The sequence below is a fragment of the Aulonocara sp. 'chitande type north' Nkhata Bay genome, linkage group LG16 (assembly GCF_057382095.1).
Source record: "Aulonocara sp. 'chitande type north' Nkhata Bay isolate Kocher_YH1m ecotype deep benthic linkage group LG16, A_spYH_male_GT1.1, whole genome shotgun sequence".
NCBI lineage: Eukaryota > Metazoa > Chordata > Actinopteri > Cichliformes > Cichlidae > Aulonocara > Aulonocara sp. 'chitande type north' Nkhata Bay.
The window spans coordinates 4,405,265-4,431,364 of record NC_141359.1 but is presented as its reverse complement, the minus strand read 5'-3'; the positions used below and the strand labels follow the sequence as shown (position 1 = coordinate 4,431,364).

The window sequence follows — 26,100 nt, the reverse complement described above, 5'->3', positions numbered from 1 at the left end:
GGATCTGTACTCCACATGGGCAGTCTTACCTTTCTGCACTCCTTCCTGACAGGAGATTTGTGAAATATCATTACGTTTATTGTTAAAGAAATAAATATATAACCAGAAAAATATTTATTATTAGCTGAAAAAATAAGTCGTGGAAGTATTTTTCTGCTTAACACCGAGAAGACCAAGGAGCTCATCGTGGACTACAGGAGGAATGCTGACCCACATCCACCCATCCACATTAAGGGGACGGCTGTGGAGCGTGTGAGCAGCTTCAAGTTCCTGGGAGTCCACATCTCCGAGGATCTCACCTGGACGACCAACTTCTCCAAGCTGGTCAAGAAGGCTCACCAGCGCCTCTTCTTCTTGAGGACTCTGAGGAAGAACCACCTGTCCTCAGACATCCTGGTGAACTTCTATCGTTGCACCATCGAGAGCATCCTGACCAACTGTATAACAGTCTGGTACGGGAACTGCTCTGCCTCGGACCGGAAGGCGTTGCAGAGGGTCGTGAAAACTGCCCAGCGCATCGCCGGAGCACCACTTCCTGCCATAAAAGACATCTACAGGAAGCGGTGTCTGAAAAGGGCTGGGAAAATCATCAAAGACCCCAGTCACCCATCACATGGACTCTTCACCCTCCTGCCCTCTGGGAGGCGCTACAGGAGCCTCCGGACTAAGACCACCAGGTACCGGAACAGCTTCTTCCCCACAGCTGTCAGACTCCTGAACTCTGCCTCCTGACATCTGACCCACGTTAACACACGGACTGAACATACACACACACACAATGGACAACTGTACCCTCAAACACACAATAATAACATGGAGTGAACCACCACTCACAACCACTAGCACTTTATATAGCCTCTGTAGAAACTATCTACACCCTCACTTATCTTAACTGCACTACTGTATAGCTCTGTGTAAATAATCATTCTGTACATTCGATAATCTTTAATCCTACAACTGTTTACAACTTGCATAGTTCCCATTTCTGTATAGCTGTATATCCCAGATTCTGTAAAGTTATTTATTTCATATTCTGTATAGTTTTTCATATTTATATCCTGTACATAGCTTGTACTCACTACAGCCTGTACATACTTATAGTTATAGAATATTCACAACATACTTCATACCGTGTACATTATAACATAATAGACCCATTTCTGTAATATACTCACATATCTATATTATTGCTAATATATATTGTAATATATCTATATCACTAAAGCACTTCTGGATGGATGCAAACTGCATTTCGTTGCCCTGTACCTGTGCATGTGCAATGACAATAAAGTTGAATTCTATTCTATTCTATTTTTCAAACCATTCCTTTAGGAAACAAACACCTTACAACACATCAGTGTTTAAAAGATTAACATTACTGCTACACATGTTTGAGCTCATTCTGAATACTTTATGTCTATATTATATTTAAAATGTCTAGTTTTTCAGCCTAATGATAACTTCCTCTTTCACAGTGAAAAGCTCAAGTTTCATTTGTTACAAAATAAAGAGGCTGCAGACCTCAAAAGGCCATGAAACTGCTGGCAGTTCAAACTAACCAACGAGTTTTGAGCCTCTGAATGGATGATTACACCTGCTGCCATTCCTCAACAGTTAATACAAAATTTGGGGGAAAAATCTTTGAATTAAAGCAACTTTTAGAAGCTAATACTGGGTAATGTAGCATAAATGAACATGCTAATGTGCAGAGCAGAATATGCTAAAGCTCTAAATATCTATATAGTTATATATATTATATATAGAGCTCTTTAGAACTCTTCAATACTGCAAATGACTGACAGTTTACCTGTGATGTATGTTTGGCTTCCTGCATATCCAGTTACCACTCCAAGAAAATCTTTAACAGTATGTCACTCCTGGTCTTTTGACTGAATTCTGAGTCAATCATTTGTTCCAAAGATTCCACAAAATATCCCAGTCAGTCTCTCCCACAATGCAATGCTCGAGATTTTGTCGATGGCAGTAATTGTGCTACTCTGTAACGCCATCAGCTGCAGCCAGTAAGGGTTTTTAATAGAGAAATCGTGGTCCCGTAGGACAGACGTGATCCAAGAAATAAAACCGATCAGTCTGAATTCATGCGTCATGCAGGTTGAGAACCACTCCTGGAGTCCCACTGAGACACATCCACCTGTGTGTGTGTCTACAGGTGTCTGCACACACGCACACATACTGAGGTTAGGACAAAGAACATAAACCGAGTGGGGCGGTGGAGGCGAGGGGTTTTGGCACACACATAACATCACCAGTGCGCACCGTCGGCCTGCTTTACTCACTTTGCCTTTCACCACAGGGTCGGACGAGGCGAACGGGGTAGGAGGAGTGATTTCTTTGGGCTTACGGAGAAGGCCATTCTCCTGACCTTTGACCCCTACTGAGAAGGCATCCTTGTCTTCAGCGCGCTTCCTGGCACGCAGTGTGTTCCACGACAGAGACTTCCTGTACAGTATGGGAACAACAAACATCAACCAGCCAATCAAAGTGAAGCTCAGAGGTGTCCAGCTGAGTCTGGCTGCAGCAGCAACGTACCTGTCAGGTTGCTATGGTGACAGCTTATGACATGACGTAATGCTTCATAAGGTGAATAGATACAGACAAGACCACAATAGTATCGATAAATTATCTATTGGGGTTTGAACTTTTGTCATCTTGGACTTGTTGTTTTCAGTTTATGAGTTATTGTAAGACTGAAAGATGTTTACATACATTTGGAAATCTTTTAGGAAGTACCCGAAGCATCCCAAAACTGCTCTTCTGGATGTTAGCCTCCAACAAAGCAAAAATACATTCTCTACAAACAAGACAATGTAGGCTACTGCAATAACCAAAACAAACAAAAAACACTTTTCAACAGAAAGAATGGCTGTACACCTCGAGTCTGAGAAAATCCAGACAGGACCAGTGCCTGAATCTGCAGCCAGACTCTTCTGGTTCATGAAGACGAACATTAGAGCAGATGACAGAGAGTTCGGACTTTATTGACACAGCTGGACTTCTATGTACAAGAATTAGTGCAATGATGTTTTTAATTTGTTAAATTCAATCTTTTATAGTTCCTGTAAACTTTAAATACATAGTTATGATTAGTAGGACTTCCCGTCCACGTCGATGCGATGCAGCTTAAAAAGGAAAGTTACATAAATCTCTTTTGTTCACCTCTAACCTTGTGTTAGTCATTTTGATTTATTCCAGTGCAAAGTTAGCTCAACTCCTAAAAACACATCAAGGCGAAAAAGCAGCTGAGAATAAACCACAGTTATTCTCTGAGAAGATTTTAAAGGCTTTACAGTTTGTTCAGTTACCAAATGCTGCTACATTTATTCAAAGCTCTGAAGTTTAAACCACTTAAGTTTAGAGTTTGTAGCTTCTGTGGAGTGTCAAACCGTGAGGTTAGTGAAAACTGAAACGAAACAAATCAAATGTAACAACATACACAAAAAGCTGAAATTAACCAAACAGGAACAAAACGCTGTAAAGGGTTTATATACCTGAATCTACAGTGTGGCTGTGGGGATTTTTGGTTCTTGGCATTAAAACCTTGACAGAAATCTTTCATCTAGAAACTTCCCAATAAGCAGAGCTGGAATCAGCACAAAGTCTGCTTGGATGACAACTTTGAACTAGTCTGATATTTCTGTGTCCATGAACTTCTTTCTCTCCTGTACACCAACCTAAACAATGCTGACACGTCTCAGGTTGGACTCAAAGTGGTATTCTGTACAGTAGTATTTCTATGTATGTATTTCAGCTTCAGGTGTGGATATGAGATCGCCGTCGTTACTTCTTCACGTTCTGCTAATATCTGTTGATAGTTACATTTATTTTTGTCACAAAAACGTGTCTCTGTGATGATGTTTGGCTCATTTTAAGAGAGCTTTACTTCTAAAATGGTATAACAGTGCAACACACATGCAGGCAGACACTCGGGTTCACATTTGCTGTTGTGGTTTATTTACAAATATTAAAAACTACTACAAACCGTCACCCATCATCAGCCAAATGTCAAATAAAACATCTTCACCTTGACACCGCTTTGTTAACTCGTGCTCAAGTCCAAAAGGTTTATTTAACAAATTTAAAATCAGTATTATTAATAGACTACCAAGAGTACAACGCTGACCTTGCCACCAAACATATTGCACAGCCTGACTTCATTCATATTTTTCTTGTCATAAATAGTGCAAAAGGTTTTTTTTAGATAAAAAACAAAACAAAAACAAACAAACAAAACAAAAACAGGAATGTTGTAGAGCCTCAGTCAATGTTTTTACTCTGTACAGTGAACTGCCAACATAAATTCAACACAAAAAAAGAATTAAATACAACTTTGTCCGTGGAATAAAATAATTATTAGTAGGGCAGCAACAATAAGAGGAATAAACAAACATCTGTGAGGAGAACAGGACTGAGGCCACCGCAATGACCCAGGTGAGGTGAGGGTTTTGTTTTTTTTGTTTTTTTTACAGAAAGCAGGAAAAATTTAAAAAAAAAGTACAAAAACAGAAGAAAATGCAGAGTGTTAGGAACTGAAGTAAAAAGTCGGTTTTAGCTCCACACGAGTACTTTTCACTTTCTGGTTTCCAGTTAGGAACAAGGTACAAGTTTTTTCTATCCTGTCTATTTCTGTGGGAATCACCTCGAAGTTTTCAGCTGTTTTTCTTTCTTTTGTTAGTTTCAAGCCTCAAAACCTTTTTTTATTTTGCTTTTTTGTTTAAACGTCATCGCCACAGAGCCGATAAGTGACCGGCTCAAGAAATCAAAGTCATTGCAGCAGCTTGATGGACAGTTAGAGAACAACTCTGTACCTTCAAAACAAGAAAAAACAAAGTCCAACATTTTTTTGTGTTTGCTTTTTAAACACAGGACGCAGACAGCTGAGGAGCTGGTGATGGAAACAGAGTCAGAACAAAAACATTTAGACAGACCTTTGTCAGCTTAGTCCTCTCATTCAATCCGAATACTTGGTTTCAAGCCCAACCAGAAGTGCTTCAGTCTGCAGGGAAAGATGTGCGGGGTGGGTGGGGACTTACTTGATGTTGTTGGCATCTGTTACGGCTGCTGAGAAGGAGCAAGTAGAAGAAGAGTCTTTAATGGGCTTTGTGAGCGGGCCTAAGACGTGTCCTGGCACCCAGCCCTCCGCGGCAGGCGACTGGCTGTTGGCTGGCCGGTAAACGAGGTACATGTTCTGCTGATTGGTGGCCATGACCTGAATGGTCTCTCCTTGACTGACACAGATCTCATTCTCTTTGAGCGCCGAGTAGTCCTGAGTGACCAGCATGGTGGAAGTGATGTCGTTGTTGTCCTGCAGACAGGAGGGAAGGAAAGAATGGCCGACAGGACGAGGGAAAGGAAAGGCAGAAGAAAAAGAGGAGCAGGATGGAGGAGACACAATGTGGACAATTGAGGATGAGGTTAAGGAGCGACTGTGGGCTGGATAACAGAAATGCTGTGATACAGCTGGTGTCAACCTGAGGAGGAGCAGAGGGAGTTCAGGGCTGAGGAGCAGGAGTGGAGGGAGAACAGCAGTGAACACAGGTTTCATTACTTGAATCAGCAGCACACGCTCATTTTATTAAAATCAAATTATTATTATTACGAACAATAATAATAATTAACAAAGAGGCATAACTGATCCAATACTGTGACGAGGAGATGAGGAGTGGGGAGCCGAGTCAAAACAACGAGAAGAAAAATGAACAAAAGCAGTTTAGTTGTAGTTATACTTGGTTTCAAGCCCAAACTAAGGTGCTTCATCTGTGGCTGCATTGAGCATCGTTGACACACCTGATGGTATATTAGAAACTTTATTAGATCAGCTGTTTGCAGAGAGTGCTAAACACGATCTGCAACAGCACTTAGGAGGGTGATACGTAGCCAAGGTTCTGCCCAAAGCAACGGTCTCGGCTTGCCTTCCTCCCACAGTGCCAAGTGTTCCCTATCAGTGATGCACATGCACCTGGACACGTGCATCACTGATGTTGTGTCAATGAAAACGTGATTCATCAGACTGATGTGCTGATGCTCACGTGCCCATTGTTGCCCCTATCATGGTGGAGCTATGGATCAGACCCCACGGGCCGGCCTTCATAACCAAAGCCATACCAGCTTTTACTGGTTTAACAAAGTCTGTGTCAGGTATGGAGGAACCAGGACGTATGGATGAAAACTGGGCTATTAGAACAAATCATACATGGACAAGCCGACATACACACAAACTGAACTGCTGCTACACCTGCAGTAGCCTACATTTTGACTTACAAAAGTCTGTTTAGTGCCCCAGTTTAGCGAGTGCCTGGTGCAGTCTGCAGGCTGTGCTTACATGACACCAACACAAAATTCTAAAACTAAATAACCAAAAACAAAACAATAAAATCCTCAAATTGAAAGTAAACAAATTTTAAAAAATAAAGGTAAGCTGATAATCATATAACCTGCACACACTCACCATGGAGTCAAAACACGATGAACCTCCATTAGAGGTGGAGACTTTGACTTGGCTCTTCCCCTTCTCCGTACTGCACAGGCCGACCACTGACGAGGGTCGGCTGTGAGAGGACGCGGTAGTTTGATTCCCTGAGGACGAGCGGTTTCTGGTCAGCGATGAGCTGTTGCCTCCTCCACTCTGCTGATTGTGGTAGACGATGGGTGACTGCAGAGCTGCAGACAGAAAAAGCACTTTAGATGAGGCTCATTTAAGTACAACAGGGGACATATTTCAGGACATTTTGTTATAGACACACACAAACTGCATTTCTGTTAAAGGTAAGACAGAAAACACGGGGGTCGTTATTTTTGTTTGGATGGGTTGCCTACCTTCTGGGAACGAGCTTAAGGAAGTGACAGATATCAGGCTTTATCATGTTTCCACCTAAACTACTTTATGATCATGGCAGTTTTATTTTAGGTGGTGAAGGCACCACAGCCAGAAAGCAACCGTCTTCTCGTTTATGTGCCAGTTTGTACAATCATTTTTTAAAGCATGCTAGGTTAAAAATTAAAAGTAGCATCCTTAAAATTTAGGAGAAAATAACAAAAAACCTGTAACGTGCTTTCACAAACGTGAAGCTCGAGTGAAAACAAAGTAATATTCTGCTGAACACAAAGACCCTCAGTGTTTCCTCACCAGACAGGAAGTTGCTTTGAGCATCCAGGAGTTCCTGAATGTGTTGGACCCAGACCTGCTTAATGTCAACATTGGCTGCCTGCAGGGTGAAACGCTCCGATGATCCGCGACTCAGCAACACAAACTTACAGGGATCATTATCCACACTGTCCTCCAGACCCAAGTAGGATACCTGCGTGGAAAAGATAGTTTACAGTGTTAGACCAACACCATCTCACAAACCACCAGGTCCTCTCCTGCAGGAACCTGGAGGAGGGCGTGGTTCGAGGAGCTTGCTAGGAGGTCTATGTATATTCTCATTCTTCAGTATGACCTGCTCATATACACTTCATTTAAAGCACAGTCTGCTGTGTCTTTGTGATGAACATACTGCATGCACACAAACATGGGCACAGCTTTATTGCAACCATCTACACACACGCTCCTCTGTGCTCTCCAATGATTTTGTCCAACATGATCAAATGTGGATGAAAACCTGGTTTTAAAGACTGAAGTCAGGACATGTGTGAGCTTTTGTGTTCTTCATGAGATTAAACCAGTTCACTGATCACAGACCTTTAACCCACTTTTTGTAATACCTTAATGCTCTTTTTGAACTGGTAGCCAGGTGTGGACGAGCCTTTTCTCAGCAGCTCACTGAAGATCACGATTTGCTCAAACAAGAAGACTCGTCGTTCCTTCGAGCGGGACAGGACGCCGGCGTCTTGCACCGTAACAAAAAAGGTTTCCTGCTGCAGCAGTTTGCCCTGACTGGTCAGTTTCCCCTGCAGAGAAACCAGGTTGATATAAACATTACTCTCTTAGGCTTTACAGCACGCCACACATGTCATAGTGTGTGCAGCACATGTCATTGTGAAGACCCACAAAACTTACCTCAAATCCCTGCAGCCGACCCAAATTCATCATGTCATTACACAGTTTCGGGACCTGAGACATCAAACCTACTGCTTTCTGTAAAAGTCATGGACAGAGATATTTAGATAGTTTTTCATTTGAGGAGGATGTGTCAGCACAAACATGCCGGATTGAAAAGCATTTTACATTTTTACCTCAATTTGTTCACAGTCCATTCCTGCCTTTGAGCTGTACTTCAGGAAATCCTGAGGAAGAAGAGAAGCCCAACTTTAATCAGTCTAACCAAGCTTGCTACCATCAACACTTTCATCTAATAGGAAAAACAACAAAAACAGCAAAAACGGCAAAAACAGCAAAAACGGCAAAAACAGGAAAAACAACAAAAACAGGAAAAACAACAAAAACAGGAAAAACAACAAAAACAGGAAAAATAGTAAAAAAACAACAAAAACAGGAAAAACAGGGAAAATGGTAAAAACAGCAAAAACAACAAAAACGGCAAAAACAGGAAAAACAGCAAAACAGTAAAAAGAACAAAAACAACAAAAACAGTAAAAACAACAAAAACAGTAAAAACAACAAAAACAGTTCCTCTTGGCCAAAGAAATGTTAAAGCTTCAATATGCAGAAATGTAAACGATAATGTAAAGGACAGTAAGTCAGGTTAGAGTAACATGTGGAGCACAGTTATGCTCTTTGGCATTTTCTTTTGTGATAAGGAGAGACTGTGTGTGTCTGTCACCTTCAGTAAAAGCTGGTATTTGGTGATTCTCTGGATTGGTTTGATGAGGAAGTCACTGATGGACAACCTGGACTGGATATCTTGTTGGATTCCCTGGAAGAGAAATAACCGAACTGTGTGTCCTTTTGTCCACTTCACACAAATACTCCCAATAACATCACACAAAGACAGTATCAGTCCAGATAATTGAGGGTCGTCCCTGCATTTCATATCGAGGATGAATGTAAAAGAACATTGCCGTTTAGATCACACTGCACACCTTCTGCTAATGATGAAGAGAATCAAAGCTTCACCTACATCGAAATACGTGTCGTATTCTGCCACGATGAACTCTGACTTGGGCTTATTCTGACAATAAACAACATACATGTGGAGCCTTCTCTCCTGTAAAGACAAAGGAGCTTTGATTAGAGAGCAAATCACTGGGACAGCAGAGATTATGTACTCTAGTGCGGTGACACAATCACGACACAGTGTTTATCTAACGTGTTTAATGAAGAGCTCAGGGAGGTGTTCATGGTCATCCAGGCATTTCTCCAGTTCTCCTACAAAGAAACTGACAGATAAAGATTGTTACTATCCCCTCGCCTCGTCCTTCACGCCATCATTTCCAGCCGACACTCGACTTACTCTCTGTGCCAGTCATAAATCTGGTGGATGTTCCCAAACACGATTTTGTCTTTTCCTTTCATGTCGTCTGGGACGCCCTTCTCCTCGATCCTCTTCATGAACCCCTGCAGTCAAAGTGTTGATAACTTTTGAACCCAAATGTACATTTCCTGATGCCCTTTGTTTAAATGGCAGGAGACCGCTGCACAGAATGATTCTGCAGAAGCACTCACCTCCACCACGATGCCCAGGTCTTTGACATAGTCCTTCTCTGTCTGAATCAGCTCGTTCAGAACAAACCTGTGTTAAAAAACAGCTAAGTTAACACAGAGCTCCTGTTCCTGCTGCAACAGAGGACTAGTGCCTTAGTGAATGCTTCACACTGTAAACATGGTTATTTCTTGAGGTTCCAACATCTGCCTCCATCTCACTCTCTCCTTAGGGCAGAGGTGTCCAACTCCAGGCCTCCAGAGCCGGTGTCCTACAGGTTTTAGATGTGTCCTTGGAGAACATCTAAAACATCATGTCTTGAAGTTCTCCAGAGGCCTGGGAGTGAACTAATTATTTGATTCAGGCGTGCAGGGTGTCCAGGGTGAGATCTAAAACCTGCAGGACACCGGCCCCAGGAGTTGGACACCCCTGCCTTAGGGTGAAGTGGAGACTGTAATCTACTCATTGCTGTCCCTCCCGGTCACTCCCACTCTAAGCATCTTCAGCTCCGCCCCCTATAGCTTCCACATGTTTTTTGTCACTACCATGTTGCAAAGTTTCACTTTCATTCTTGCTGCTATCCTGTCACAAATCACCCCTGACACTCATCTCCACCCGCCTCCAGCCTCTTCATCTCTTGTGCACTGTCTGTTACTTGGTTGACCCCCAGCTAAACTCATCCACCTTCAATACCTGGACTCTAAGATAAGATTGACAATTCTGTCTGTAGTAAGTTACACTGAACAGAATCGAGAGTCGATGCAGAAAAGAGCTGGCAGTGATGCCAACAGATATCGCAGTGATTAGGTCAGGTGGAGCATGAAGTGCTATGGTGGAGGTGGCTTGTGCATAGCATAGCATCTGTGGACCGGATCAAGCAGTACTGAGATCAGCTGAGCTATGGCTGTGCTTTTGTTGAACAAAGGCTACCCTCCATTTTCTAAATTCGAAGCAGTTCAAAGTAGAAGAAAGAGTCGCAGTACTTACATCCGTCCTCTCATAGCTTTTGCTCTCTGCTCCTGTTCAGGGTTGCGTGGCTGAACAGGAGTGGTTTGTTCAGGCGGACAGAGGGGGGTAAACCCCGGGTACACCCCTGGTTCTAGACTCTGCAGACATGAGAGGATCAGAGTTCAGGTGATTATGTCCCACTGATTTCTATCAATATCAGTAACGTTCAGCATACTCAGATGTTGAAGATGTAACAACTCCACATAATCAAACCACACAAACACGTGTGATGCCAGCAGAGGGCAGCAGGAGCTTCAAACATGCGCGCTAACAGCTGCTGTCTGTGAACACTGCAGCAGCAAACTGACACTTCTGCTTTGTTTCATTGCAAATCGTGTCTATTAGATGATAGCAGAGAGTAATCAGCTCAGCAGTAAATGTCTCTGCAAGTCTGTCTACGGAAACTCCACAGCACATACAGCATTTCATACATGCAGCAGTGAAACATTCAGAGACATGCTGGGGTCCAAAAGACACTTTTATTCTTTTATTCATTTTCCAGAAAGTTTCCTGAGATTAAAATCTGTTATTGAAGAAAGACGAGGCCAAGAAGGAACAACGTTAAAGCTTAAGCCAGCCTGTCCCAGGAGTCTCTCTACTCTGTGCCGCTCTCTCGGTTTGGATCTATTCCTCCTGTTTCTCATATTTGCCGTCTTACTATTTAGATTTTAATTGTGCACAGTTAGTGTGGAGCACCCACAATTTCCTTGTACACGTGCAATGACAATAGAGGGCTATTCTATTCTGTTCTATTCTATTCTATTGTAGAAATAGGGCAGCTTTAAAGGCCTTTCTTACTTGCTTCACTTGTGATGTCAACCTTTTATGTACAGTCTATGACAAAGACAAGTCCGGATGTTTCTGTTGTAGTACCAGGTCCACATGAACACACTGCCAGACTGTGGACCTCCATTTATCACAAACGAAAGCAGCTGAGAATGAACATGAATTTTTACCATCACTTGGTTAACAGACTACAAAGTGCTTCAAAGCTATGTTGCCAGAAGTATTCCCTCACCCATCCAACTCGCTGAACTCAGGTGTTCCAGTCTGTGCTGTGGCCACAGGTGTAGGAAAACAAGCACCTGGCGTCCAGACTGCCTCTGCCAACAGGAATGGTCGCTCTCAGGGGCTCAGTGAAGTGTACGCAGTCATGGTCGAGCACTACAGACCTCCAAACTTCATGTGAACTTCAGATAAGCTCAAGAACAGAGCATATAGAGCTTGATGGATTGGGTTTTCATGGCAGAGCATCCAAGCCTTACATGACCCAGTGCAATGCATCAGATGCAGTGGTGTAAAGCAGGCTGGACTCTAGAGCGGTGGAGACGTGTTCTGTGACTAATCACACCTCTGTCTACCATAAGAACAGCATACCAAGATGCTGTCATGCACACCGCTAAACCTTGTGGAAACCACTTTCTCAGAGTGTTCCCAGAGCGAGCTGAGGGCTGGAGGCCACCGACTCAGTCTTGCTGTCAGAGACAGTATAGTTTTCTAACTGGAGTCACATAAACCCCAGCAGGGTGAGCAGTCATCATATTAAACCCTGTGGATGTCACTCAAGTTCATACTTTTCATAACATAGTGTATTAGTGTTATTAGACAGCAGACAGGCTGGAGTGGTCGGCACATTGCGTGCCTTCACTGTGTGGACGTCACAAGTCATTTTAAAATGAACAAAGAAGAGCACCTGTTAGACCGTGCTAACTAACACACACTCACCATCTTGGTTTTAACCAGTTTCTCTATGGCGCTAACTAGCTCTGCAGCACTGGGCACCTCAGAGGAAGACTGCAGAGAGGTGAGCAAGGACGAAGACTGAGAGAGGACAGGGGGAACAGAAAGTATAGGTGTTTATTAAATATGAGAATGATAAGAAAGAAATACAGAGAAAACCAAAGAAACGAAGAGCAGGAAGGAGAGAAAATCTGTTAATCGGCAGAAGACAGCAGCTACAGATGGACACGCTCCAAGATAGGAGTGCTTGTGTGAGTGGGCGAATGAGGCATGTTGTATGTAGAACAGCGCTATATAAGAATCAGTCCGTTTACCAAACCCAGCCCCGTTTATTAGACAGCAGATCGAAGCAGACGAGCAGAACGTGGTTCAGCTGGTCACACAAAATCATCTGTTTTTATACTTTAAGCAGATCCAGCTGATCAGAGTAAACCATGAGTGTAAGTAACAGCATATTTCCCACAGGCAACACTTGTGTAATTACAGGCTGACCTAAGCCAGACCTACAGCAGCCTGTCTGGGAGCCTAACCTAAGGGAAAAACTCTGCTGGGCCGAATTACCTTGTCATCAGGATCTGATGGGTCGTTGATGATCTTCATACGGGGAGGCAGAGGGGTGTGGGCGTCTTCATCCTGCTCCTCCTCCCCACCACTCTGCATCCCAGACGTCTTAGACAGGATGTTGCCATCTCTGCTGATGACTCTCTGAGAGGAGACACACAGCATCAGCAGCTGGTTACGTACCACGTTACTGGTCCCACTGTGCCATCTATGAGCCACATATCTTTTCACTAATAAAACAATAAAGTGGCAGCTGTTCCTGGAGAGTTCAGCTCTCTATAAAACCAGTCTGACATCAAAGACAGAGCTTATTTCATTTGCAGAAGCAATGACGAATCATAGGCTCTCGTGCTTCATGGTTCGGGCTTTTAAATAAACCTCGTTAAGCAGTCGAAGCTTATTGTTTTTCCAAATCGATTTATTTCTGTGGATCCTTTCACGGTGACACTCAGTCACGTAGAGGCTCAGAAACACTGATGTTATCATATTTTTTGGCTAACACTGCGGATACAGGATAAAACGCATTCGTCCATCAGGGAGGGAGCCATGGCTGTGATCACGTTTGTCTGTGTGGGTGTTTTCGTGCGTAAGAGAAGGAAAAACTTTTCACACAAAAAGAGGAACCTCATCTATTTACCACCTGTTATGTGAATCATGTATATCTTAGGATAGCACCGACAGCAAAAGCTTTTTTGTCACATGCATTTCTGCCCCGGTTCATGACTTTCTGCAGTTTAAATAAATGACACTGTTGTGTTAGTGGAGTGTTACACCTCTCATCAGACAAAGTCAAACTTAAGACGAACAAAGTTTGAGAAAGTTTACTGAAACACGTGTGTCATATTTCAGGATAAATGCTCACACAGCTCTGCAGTCAGTTTGTGAGTGACAGGCCAATCAGGTGAAGCTGTACCTGTTTGCATCCCAGCACCATCACACGATCTCAGCACTGGGAATGTTCAGTGCTTCAGCAGCCACAGTGTTTGTAACACAGATCAGGAAACCACCCTCAGTGCTTACCTCACCAGTGACATCATCCTGCAGGGTAAGGTCAGGCTGACCCAGGTCGATGCTCTTCCTGATTTCCTCTTTTCCTGTTCCTGGCCCTGACAACAAGTCGCAGCCAGTCAGTCACAGAATCACTTTAACACTCAAACACACACAGATGTGAAGATGTGTCAGGCATTGTGCGCACGTCTTAGTTTTCCTCTCTGCGAGTGCCGTCAGCTGAACTGTGTCCTCTGCTGTCACAGACTTGTTCACAGCTTAAACCAGTTTCTCGTCACCAGCTGCAGCGGTTTTTCACCCATTCTGTGTTCATTTTCACCACTAATCAGTGGATTACTCCAACTTAACTTCTCCTCCCACAACACTACATTTGAGCTCGGGTTTTTGGACTTCGCTGTGTTTTCTGGTTGCTGGTCTTTAACTCCTTGTTTGGAGTCCGAGGGTCATTTTTACATTACTCTCCAAACATCCAGCAGCACCTTTTCAAAGTTCTTCAAACATTGTCATTTACAATTGATGCTATGGAAGCCCGTTTCCGCCACAAAAAAAAAGGATCCATAACTTACAATTTCGAGTTACTTTCTCGAAATTTCGAGTTAATGTGTCGAAATTTCAATTTATTAAACTCACAATTTTGAGAAAAGCAACTTGAAATTTCGAGTTAGCGCTGCCAATCAGTAATCTACGTGAATGACGTCATTTCCTCGTTACCCAGAAGCTGAAGCCCTCAGCTACAAATGCCACAGCTAAGCTACCGGTATTACATCCAGTCGTGAATGCACAGATTGCTGAGTGCTTTCAGCCTGGCTTCAAAAATGATAAAATCCTTGTGTTATTAGCTGAATCACATGGTGTTGCTATCAGCAAACGTACTCGCCAAAGCGCCAATTTGTTGGGATCCGTTTTTGAGTGCGCGTTCCTCTGCACCATATGCTTCCGGGTAACAAGAAAGCGACCTCATTCAGGTATATTTTTGATTGGCAGAGCTAACTCAAAATTTCGAGAAAATAACTCCAAATTTCGAGTTATGGATACTAGCTGTTTTGTTTTTATTTAGTGGTGGAAACGGGCTTCCATACGATGCAGCTGCGAGCATGACAACGTTAAAAATAACTGAAGGAACAAATGAAAGCAGCTTTAATGTAACTGAAACCGTGTTAGCAGGAAAGCTGCTGCAGTGTAATAACAAGCTAAAGGAGCTTCAGTGTGGAGAGTGGGGGTGTTTGCAGCACATTAACATGTCATCATGACCGTTTCTGCCCCTCTCACCTGGCTTCTTCTGTTTGTGATTAGGAAGTTTCTTAACAGAGCTGCCACTGAGGCGGCGGACCGGACTGGTCAGCCACTTCCTCAGAGTGTTCCCAGAGCGTTTGGGACCAGGAGAGCTGGACTGCAGGGAGCTGAGGGACGGCTGCGGCTGAAGGTTGGCCACCGATTCGGTCTTGCCGTCCGAGCCGCCAACAGAGTAGTTTTCTGAAAGGAGTCACACAACATATGATTTTTTTAAACACACACCATCTGTTATGTAACCTGTTGCTTTGACTTCAGGCTGTGTGCTCAACATACTAAAGTGATGTGTGGATTTAAGCTCTTCAACACTAATCAGTAAGTTTACACTGTAAACAACGTGACAGGGCCGTGCACTCGTATCAGAACATTTTTATTAGTCCTGTATCCAGGTAAACATCTCATTGAGATTAAAGCCTCGTTTCCGAGGGAGGCCTGGCATCGTGGCAGCAAAAGTAAACAAACAAACATACAAAGTCTTTCTTTGTCTGCAGAGTCGGTGTGTTTCTGGAAAAATATCAATCCTGCTCATCAATTTCTTTATGGTAAAAAAGAGGAACACCTGGTCCCACTCTGCACTCAGCGTATACAGCTGATAGGGAGAAGAGCCCAGCATCATCCTGCAGTACTGACATTAATCCAACCAACACATCAGGTCTGCCTAAACGTCCTGGTCTGTGTTTGCACCACGATCCACACGTCACATCACCTGACCCAAGACTACAGTCATGTGAAATTATTTCAAATACTTCTGACAGCTATAAATATCTGCTGTGATGGGGACAAACGTGCAGGCACAGGAAAGCCAAGCTCTGTGGCAACGGACGCACTCAGAGGTCCAGATGAGCGAGTCTGTCACAAACAAGCATCTGTGCAGCAGCTGCCATGTCGCACACACACACATGCACACACACACACGCACACACACACACATGCACACACACATGCACACACACACGCTCCCAGGTGGCACTCACACTCCTCCTTCCTTTGCTGTGGTGTCACATTAGTTTTCATTTTAATCGGTTTTTGTCATTTCTATCGCTCGATCCAACTCTTCGATTTGAGCATCGAGGGTGGGACGGGAGTCTAGGACAGTCGTCAGGGTCCACCCTCGGACAGGACAGCCATTTAACAACCATTCAGATTCACAACTAAAGGTAATGTAGCATCACCAGTTAACCCTGCATGTCTTTGGACTTCGAGAGGAAGCAGACACATGAGACACGGGGAGAGTGCAAATTTGCCTGGATTCAAACCCACAACCTTGTTGCTATGAGGTGAATATAAATGAATAAACGTACACATGGTCTTTTGGTTGTGCTTCCTGTCGTATTCATCTTGTACAGCCAGAAACATCAGACTGTGTGAATGACTTGAAGAATAAATAGCAGTCACGCGTCAGGAGTTGCTGCATCAGCTGCTCTCACACACACAGCTGGCAGCAATGGGTAGAGGCTGTATGTGCCAGATTCCCACAGGAGCTGAAGGAGGGTTAAAGGTCAGGGGTCTCCTGAGGTGTTCTGCTGTAGCATAGGAGCTAAGTTAAGAGATTGGAGGAAGAAAAACTCCTATCTGGTATTTGAATGTGTCATATTTATACACAAGCAGGCTGTTTCTGGGCTGCAGACGCTAAAACATGTGACAACATGTCACAATCACAGATATTACATCAGACCTCAGTACGACCAACAGCGTGCAACAGCGCACACTAACATACACACTGCTGTTGAGTGTACGGTTCAGTGAGCACTGTGGATCAGGCTGAATGAAACATTCAATCTATTTGTAGATCTGGATCAAAATAGTTATAGTTTGGAAACAGAAGGTTGGGTGTGACGTGGTCAAACATCCTCATACGTGCTAATGAAACCCAAGTTTCACTCTCAGAAGTGTTTGCTTCTCACAGCAGTACAACACACAGGGTGTGGTTGCACGATCTGATATCCTCGTGTTGGTGTTGTTCCCAGATCATCATAGTAAATGTTGCTCCAGGATCAACATTGCAAGTGACCAATCAGAATGTTGTGACGTCATACTTTTGCGACTTCGGGAAAAACCGGCGTAAAACAAAAAACTGTACTTAAGCTGCGAGAAACCGCCTCTGTCCGCCGATCAACGGACCCTGACCCTGACCCGTTAATAAACAGTAAGCAGAACTGATATTGTCCTTGCAACATTGGAATTTCAGAAATGCACGAATGGCTTGGCGCACAAAAGAATAACGTCACAACAATGTGATTGGTCACTTGCAATGTTGAACCTGGAACAACATTTTCATGATGGTCTGGGAACAACACCAACACGAGGATATCAGATCATCCGGGTGTGGTTAGCCAGCCAGCTGCTCACTAACCACAAAACACTGATTGCAGTTCACTTCACAGCCGTGGTGTCATCAGGAACAAAGGTGTTCTGGCCGTTACAGCGAGATATTTGAAAGCAGCTAAAGCCATCATGTTTATTTTACAGCAAACGTGACTACATTGCAGCTCTAACACAGTCCTGTGGGACAAAGATCTTCTTCCTGAAGTCACCCAGCGAGCAGAGACAGTGTGGGTTGGGGAGTGTGTACTGGAGGTTATTTAACTTGTTATTCGAGATAACTGTTAAACACAGGAGCCAAGGTCACCTGCTGCAGCGGGGCAGCTGTTTCTCTCTGATAGAAACGCGGCGGCGCTGGAACTTTGCTACGTTTATAGCTTTGGTCAGTGTGCGTGCACAAGCTCCACTCTGACCACTCATCACTGCTGTAGGATAACGAGCCCAAACGGTCACCTGACCTCGACCTCACTGAACAGTTAAGAGGACACTTAATGACATCACTCCAAGTGCTGTGGGGCAAAGTCAGTCATGTGTTTCTGAAGAGTCACAGCTCACCTCCTCACCTTTGTGTCTCAGCACAATCAGTGCTCGTCACCGGGTGACCTTAGCATGTGGTTAACCACAGAAACCTGTTATGGACTTGAGTGCACGCACACACACACACACACACACACACACACACACACACACACACACACACACACACACACACACACACACACACACACACACACACACACACACACACACACACACACACACACACACACACACCTCAGTGTGCTGCTGTCAGCTGAATAGTCAACAGGAACAGGTGGTAAAGGAGTATAACACACAGCAAACACACAGCAGCATGACAAAGAGAGGACAGATAAGCCTGCATTACAATTTATTCGGCATTTCCGTCCAGACTGTGTAAGATACAGCTAGACTGCTTCAGCTGTTTTTACATATAAAGCTGAGAACTTAAGGCCAGCTGAAGCAGAGATGTGCTAGTTGCTTAAATGCTAGAGCTCATCATGCACACTGATGTTTCTAAAGGAACAAGGTTACTCACACTGGTCATGTTTTGCTTGGACAATGATAAAGTAGAGCAGCGAGTGACAGGAAGGCAGAGCAACAATGGTGCCAAACCCCAAGCAGAAAGACTAACCAGTCTACCTTAATGTCTGAAGATATTTTCTATTATATAAAACACTTTATTTTATTATCACCCTAAAATGTCATCATACTCAAATATTCCCAGCCTAAAGTTTAGTTTTACGAACAAAACTCGAATTAGCCAGTGATTATAAATGATTAACAGCCCCAGTAAACCAGTAATAATACAGTTGGGCCAGCATTCGGGATAATGGTGGGGACTACACAGAGCTGTGGTGTCGTCCTGATGGCCAAAGTCAGGTGAGAACTCACAAGGAAGTCATTGTTCTACAGAGAGACAGAGTGACTACTGTTAAAATCCCCATCACTCACTATATTTAATCATAGTCTCACACAAACACACACCTCGGGTCCTCCCAGTACAGATTAAACGAGCTGAAGCAGCAGAACAAGGTTTCGGTTTCATTCTCTGCCTCACACTGTGCTAAACACCACACACATTCACACTGTGTCCATGAATGCTTCTATTGATACAAAAGTACTAAAACTCAGACCCATTACACACACACACACACACACACAAAGCATGTCTCCTGTTATTACTCCACTTCCTGTTTTCTCTTGCTGAGCAGAAACTTCACAAAAGCTGATGGCGTATGATTTAACAGCTGAGCAGTGTTGGGGAGTAACTGAGTACATGTGCCGCCGTTACGTATATAAAAATATGAGTAACTGTATTCTGTTACAGTTACCGCTTAAAAAGATGATATTCAGAATACAGTTACTTTGTTGAACTAAAGGGATTACACGGCGGTACTTTCCTGTTTCATAAGGCTATAGCCTCTATTTTTGGTAATTCCACGCCAGTGGAAACCCAAACAAAACACGCTACAGGCCCTAATGCCCGCGTCTCAATCCCGCGTCTCATAATGATGTGAAGAAATATTTTAAAAAAGATTTAATATGAAGGCAACAGGCAGAGTGTTACAGGCATCGCCCTAAAGCATGCAGGGCAGTGTAGTCCGTGCTGCAGGGAGGATGGACTGTCATACCAGTTATGTGTCTGTGAGCGAGGAGGGAGAGAAAGGAAAAGTACGAGCTGGAAGCATGTAAATATAATAATAACCACTGCAGCCAAACAGAGAGCCTGACGAGCCCAGCTGTAAGTAAGCTGTTAAGACTCGACTGTACGCTGTGTTCGTGTTTTCCTCTGAAACAATAAGCTCAGTTGCAGCAGCCTTTCAACGCCTCTCTCTGTCTCTCACTAGCAAAGTCGACCCACACAACAAAGTAAAGCTAGTTTTCAGCTACGAGCCCAACACGAACCCCACGTATCAGCCAGAGGTCTCTTTACTACGGTTCCCAGCCTGCGGCTCCACGACCTGCAGGCTGGGCCGTAGGGGTTTGGTTTTTAGTGGATCGGGTGGAAGTCCGAGACGGAGGGCCTGGCACGCCGATTCCCGGCTTCTGGAATCTTATCTTCAGTCTTATGGTGCTTTTGCACAGTATTTGAACCCCACTAATACTAATGTAGTCATCACCAGGAGCTGTTGCATAAAAACAGAAGAAAGAGACAAAAGTGTGCCATAGTTAGCAGTTAAAGTGGGCCGGTGTGGCACAGCACCAGAACGACTGCAGGTGTCCATCAGTTTCGGTTGTGGTAACTCAGCATCCAGCTAGCCGAGACTGGTGAGAATAAAGGGAATAAGATGTTTTCACAGGTTGTTTCAAATGCAATGTTTCTATCGGCTCAACAAACATCAGCAAACACACAAACTGCTTGTGTGCAGTTTGTCGTACAGCGTGTTGCAGCCACAGGTCCAGCTGCTGTATTTTAGAGAGCGCTAACTTCACTCAGAGATGGAGAAAGAGAAGAAAGACGCGACAGGAAGAAGAGAGCTTAGATTCAAAGGGAAGGATGCTCGGCGGGGTTTGACAGTCCTCATGTTTTTAAACCAGATATTGGGTTTGTACATGTGACATTATGATTTTACATAGGGCTGGGCGATATGACCCAAAATTCATATCTCGATATTTTTTAGCTGGATGGAGATATAAGATATATATCTCGATATATATTTTTTAAAGCCATAAAGTAAGAACAAAAAGAGAGTTCTTAGTCAAAGTTGTGTCCCAGATGTCACACAGGCACTTTTATTAACATAGAGCATAGATGTACATAAAATTTGCTCAAAAATAAATTATGAGCATTTATTAAATAATAATGCTCCATAAATAAAAGAAAACAATGTTGTTTTTGTGCATAACAAAAAGCTCACAATTGTGCAGTCAAAATGTAAACTAAAAGACGCTGAGCACAATAACAAAGACAGATTTCACAGCTGCTCTGTTCCCAACTTGTACTGCGTGACTGACAGCCTGGAGTTTGAAATCCGCTTCGCAACCACGTCTCTTACAGGTGCCATTTATGGTCCTTATACACAGTAGGGTACTATTACGTTGAAGCACAGTACGTATCACTCCGCGAGGCTCAGCCGTAATGCTCCGACAATCCATCAAGCGGTGCAGCTCCGTAGCTTAGCAAAGTCGTACTAAAACATTTGTGACAGATTGCTGAGCGCTGTGTACCACATAAAATCGGTTCGCGGACATCAAGCACAACCAGAATTCATACATAAGGCGCGCTGTCAACTTTTGAGAAAATGAAAGGATTTTAGTCCGTGCAGCACCTCTGGGCTGCATGGCGTTAGCGTGGTTAGCTCGTTAGCGTGGTTAGCTAGCTAACACGTTGACGCCGTCCAGCCCCACGCACGGGGCGATGCGCAGTAACTCGTTAACGGAGATTTGCCGTGTCCATCTTGTCGCTTCCTGCAGGTGAAGCGATGGGGGAGGAGGGGGAGTTGTGTTCAGTGAAGGAGAGGCGAGGCCGAGTAACGTAGAGACGAAAGTGGACGAAAGAGAGGCAAACTTGCGGCTCCACAAGTATAATTATAACGTAACATAGACTATATTGATATAAAAGATATTGTCACATCTTATATCTCGTATAAAAATATATCGATATTTTTTAAAAACTCGATATATCGCCCAGCTCTATTTTTACATATTGTAAAACAAACTACGGCAGACTAACTGTGTTGTGTAAAGGCTGCACTATGCAGGCAGTGCAGGATAAACAGGTCAGTTTGCTGTACTGATGGATTCAACTGATCTGAAATCTACTGGAGCTCTTAATAGAAACGACTTTGAGTTGCGTTTCTTTCTTTGAGCTGTTGAATTGCACTTTCAGCTCTTCCCTACTCGTTCTCTGTAAAGCAAAGTCACCCTTTCCAATGTAGCAACAGAAAAGAGGCATTTTTTATTTTCCTTCTTTTTCTCTGCTGATCCGAGTCGAGCTGAGAATATTCAGAAAAAGTTTGTATCGCTAACACATTAAGCTAACTGAACCGTCGAGGTTGGTAGAAACGTCCTTCAAAGAGCTACTTTTTACTTTGCTTTGAGGACATTTCAGAACATGTACTTGAATCAGTGCTTCAAATACAGAATATCTGTACTTTTGCCACCTCACATAGTTTGTGTGTTGCCTGTTCTACTCCCATCATGTGATTTTATCAATGACAGGAAGAGACACTAATCTGCAAAGACTTCATTCCTCTCATACCGCTCTCTAACCTGAACCCTTCTACAGACACAACTGCCACACTGACTGCTGCGTTCGATGTGAGTGAAATTCTGCAGCATTTAAGTGTCAAACACATTTGTGTTGTTTTACAACTTTATCCGGATTTTTCTTCGTCGTTGCACGATCAGGTTTTCTAAGACGGTCAAACTGCGAGTTTCTTGGCTGCAGAGCTGCAAAGATCGAGTGGTCAAAGCAGCAGCATTACACGACTGTACATCGCAGATAATTAAGTAAAGATCAGATCGATCCTCCCATAATGACTCAACAACATCTTTGTGTTGCATTAGACACTTTTACCCTGTCAGTGGAAATATCTACTGATTGACCGACAGCAGTACCATCAGCAGTGGAGCTCCACCCTTTCTTAAAATGAAGCAGCTAACGCAAAATCGTTTTCAGCCTTCTCAGTGAGAATGTGTCAAACGACAACATGCATGAAAGGAAAGCAGCATCACATCTGTCCAAACTGCACAATGTAGCGATTCATTTGTGACCAGCTGCTGACGTCAGACCAGTCTTTTTTGGCTCTGACAAACGGCACAGGACTGGAAATGCATATGTTTTGTACTGGAACACAGTCTGTGTCACAGCTACTAAAACACTGTCAAACTTTTTACCCACGTTGTTTGGGTCTTACACGCTGACAGCTCAGCTCAGGCTTTGTCAAACTGGATGAGCTGCACCAAAAGCATAAGTAGGACCAAAGGAGAACACAGTATCCAGCTTTGTTCAGCAGAAAAGCACCTCCTCCAAGATCGTAGCGACAGTCTGCAATGTCACTATCATCTGTACTCCTAATTTTAAAGACTCATTGGCCGAATGTGGCTGCAGCCATGTTTGCTTTTATTGAGCCCCAGATTTGATAAAGTGAAGATCTGTTAATGCTAGCAGGGTTGGTTGTAAAGCTGGCTCCAGAGACTGAGCAGGTGAATAAAACGTTAACATGTTGAAAACATCAAAGACAATGTTGCTTTTTTTACAGGTTTGTCAGTAAAATCATGTCTCAGTGAAAAAAGAGAAATAAAGCAGAAGCTCTGTGTGGTAAGCAAAGAGACTCTGATGCTCTTCACTGGAATTCAATTTCCATTTGATGTGTTTTACTACGAGTGTTTCTCGTCGTATCTGGGAGCACGATAAGCCCACAACAGATCCTTCACTTCAGTTTGCTGCTCACGCTCTGAAAACATGGAATTCAAAAAATCTGTCTACCGTCACTACTCAGTCATCTCTGTCACCTCCATTTGAACCAGATATCTACTCTTTCATCTCATTTCAAATGTATGAATAAAGTCAAAGTAGAGTCAGCTGTGTTTGCATCATCGATGAGACAAACCCATGAAACAGACGAAGCGAGGCTTCAGCTTCAGGTTGGACGAGACCGAAAACATCGAATCTCAGCTGATGAAGCAGCATAATGTTGCCTCTGTCCATTATCTCTGCTCAGAGACTGTGTGTGTGTGTGTGTGTGTGTGTGTGTGTGTGTGTGCGTGTGTGTGTGCGTGTGCGTGTGTGTGCGTGTGTGTGCGTGCGTGCGTGCGTGCGTGCGTGCGTGCGTGCGTGCGTGTGTGTGTGTGTGCGTGTGTGTGTGCGTGTGTGTGTGCGTGTGTGTGTGTGTGCGTGTGTGTGTGTGTGTGCGTGTGTGCGTGTGTGTGTGTGCGTGCGTGCGTGTGCGTGCGTGCGTGTGCGTGTGTGTGTGTGTGTGCGTGTGTGTGTGTGCGTGTGTGTGTGTGCGTGTGTGTGTGTGTGTGTGTCCCTGAGGATCAGAGTCGTTTCCTGCTCATTTTCAGGTTTAATGGCCAAAGGACAGGACGCAGGATCACTTTAAGACCCCAGAAGTCAATTATTTAGTATTTCCACAGTGAATGAGGAAGTGTCTCTGTGTGCATGTGCCTGTGTGTCTCAAAAAAAGGACGGCATAGGAGTTTCCCATTTCCTTACAAGAGATGAGACAGTTTTCAGACTCTGGTGTCCTCAACAGTTAAACTGAGACACGGGGCCCTCTGCAGCCGCTGAGACGGCCTGGACCGTGGACCGCAGAGCTGCGCGTCTCTGGGATCTAATGCGCCCGTATTATTTGAGTGGCATGTATAAACCTGTTAAAATAATGAACTGGAACTAGTGTGACCAGTTCGGCTGCATGCCAATCGGTGCACTCTACACAGTTTTTAACATGAAACTCAAAGACTTGTTAGGCCAAAGTCCACAGTGTGTCCTCATGCACGCACACACACACGCACGCACACAGTGCAGCGACACACTGATTGCTCAATCGAACACTTGACTTTCCAGACAGAGAAGAAAGAAAGTGGCCTTTCACACTCTGCCTGGCTGACACACGGCTTCCTTTTGCACTCTTCATTTTCAATTCAAATCAGTTTCCAAAAAGACTAATTTCCATCATCTGTCCACAGGACGGACTTATTCAGTCACTCAAATCTGTCAAAATCAACTAATCTGTCTCTCACACACACACGCACGCACGCACATAGAAAACACGAGCCAGTGTTCAGTGAGCCTCACAGAAGTCCAGTGTTGTGTGTCTGTGTCGCACCTGTGCCGTTGTAGCAGCAGCAGCGGGAGAGGACCCATCCACAGCAACGGCCGACTCTCTTCATTCTTGCTCACACACACATCCTACACTCACACACAACCTCAGACACACCTCCCTTCAGTACGTCCGACTCGGTCGCTAACCAGTTCGTCAGCTTGTTCCTGGGCTGAGTGTGAATTTCAAGAGTTTCGAGTCCTCACTGCCCAGATTCAGCAAAGAGAGAGAGTTTTAGTAATGTGGGAGGAGGAGATGGGGGAGGAGCACATTCTCTGTCTCTCTCTCTCAGGCAAAGTTGTTCAGTTTCTCCCTCTACCTCCCCTCCCCACGCGCTTCGGCTCAAAGGAATACGAGTCCCTGTTAATTATTTGAGCGGGCACCTTCCTCGTTGTGGAGGGCAGGACTGCACAAAGACACGGGAGTGTGTTTGATTCAACAATGTAGCAAAAACGTCTCTTTGCATTTAAAAAGACGAGACGGCTGCCTGGTATGTGAACATTCACCAGCAGCAAACAACATGTCCTGTACCTGAGTGACAGCAAAAGTTCCACTGACTCCTGACGTCTCAGTGCCTACAGTGTGGGAGTGTGTCCACTGACAGCACTCATCAGAACTGCAGAGGCTGCTGGCACAGCTAGAGCCAAGCAACTTTATTATTAAAATTAACTTGCATTTATTTTCTGATCTTCCTTAGTGGGTCCTCTGCATCTGAACGAGCAGAGGACTGTAAACAGCTTCCTGCTGTGTGTGCACTGCAGCAGCAGGTAAGCACGCGCACTTAGCCTAGATAACGTGCTTTCACCAGCACCTTTTCCCTGCAGTGTCCCATTTTGTTCATCTTGTATATCTACTGTCGCTACGCAGCAAAAAGCAAAGAGAATGGAACGATGCTGCAGTAAAGTGCCAGTTAATTATTTTCAAAAAGCTTTCAGAAAATGGAGATAATCAAGACAACGTGACACAGATATAAACTAATGTTCCCACGCTCTGTGTGTGACAGGACGACACGTTCATGAATGCTGTAAAATCTTAGGTACCTTAGACATTCAGTGTTCTTAAGGGAAAAATTAGTTCTCAGGAGAACTCAGTGTTTAAGATCAGTTCAAGGAATTTTCCAGGAATGGAGGAGTGCCCCAAAACCGTCTCTAATGTGATGCGTCGCAGCTCTCAGGTCCTCTGATGTCCAGCAGGTCTGACTTTCAGTTCAGTTAACATTAAACCCACACTTTCTTCACAGTCTTTCAGAGGACAAGGAGACCTACTTTACAGAGCAGTCACAAGACTCGAGACACACAGAGGGAAGCTTGAAACAGCTCGGC

The 26,100-nt window shown here is 44.1% G+C and overlaps 1 protein-coding gene across 4 annotated transcripts in view; it reads right to left on the bottom strand.

The window, feature by feature from the left end:
- The window catches only part of kalrna (kalirin RhoGEF kinase a), a 149,987-nt gene that overhangs the window by 13,722 nt on the left and 110,165 nt on the right, over positions 1–26,100 (bottom strand). For 2 of the 4 annotated variants that reach the window (XM_086267606.1, XM_086267605.1), the window contains exons 41-57: positions 15,147–15,350; positions 13,890–13,975; positions 12,870–13,013; positions 12,294–12,389; positions 10,548–10,666; positions 9,584–9,650; positions 9,372–9,475; positions 9,228–9,297; positions 9,039–9,125; positions 8,742–8,834; positions 8,194–8,244; positions 8,018–8,095; positions 7,723–7,908; positions 7,145–7,316; positions 6,467–6,678; positions 5,052–5,323; positions 2,298–2,460 (exon numbers count right to left, since the gene is read on the bottom strand). In XM_086267606.1, coding sequence (XP_086123732.1) covers positions 2,298–2,460; positions 5,052–5,323; positions 6,467–6,678; positions 7,145–7,316; positions 7,723–7,908; positions 8,018–8,095; positions 8,194–8,244; positions 8,742–8,834; positions 9,039–9,125; positions 9,228–9,297; positions 9,372–9,475; positions 9,584–9,650; positions 10,548–10,666; positions 12,294–12,389; positions 12,870–13,013; positions 13,890–13,975; positions 15,147–15,350 — 2,204 coding nt within the window. Of the gene's footprint in view, positions 1–2,297; positions 2,461–3,949; positions 5,324–6,466; positions 6,679–7,144; positions 7,317–7,722; positions 7,909–8,017; positions 8,096–8,193; positions 8,245–8,741; positions 8,835–9,038; positions 9,126–9,227; positions 9,298–9,371; positions 9,476–9,583; positions 9,651–10,547; positions 10,667–12,293; positions 12,390–12,869; positions 13,014–13,889; positions 13,976–15,146; positions 15,351–26,100 lie in introns of those variants that run through there. The other 2 variants (XM_086267607.1, XM_086267608.1) reach the window with 2 other exon arrangements.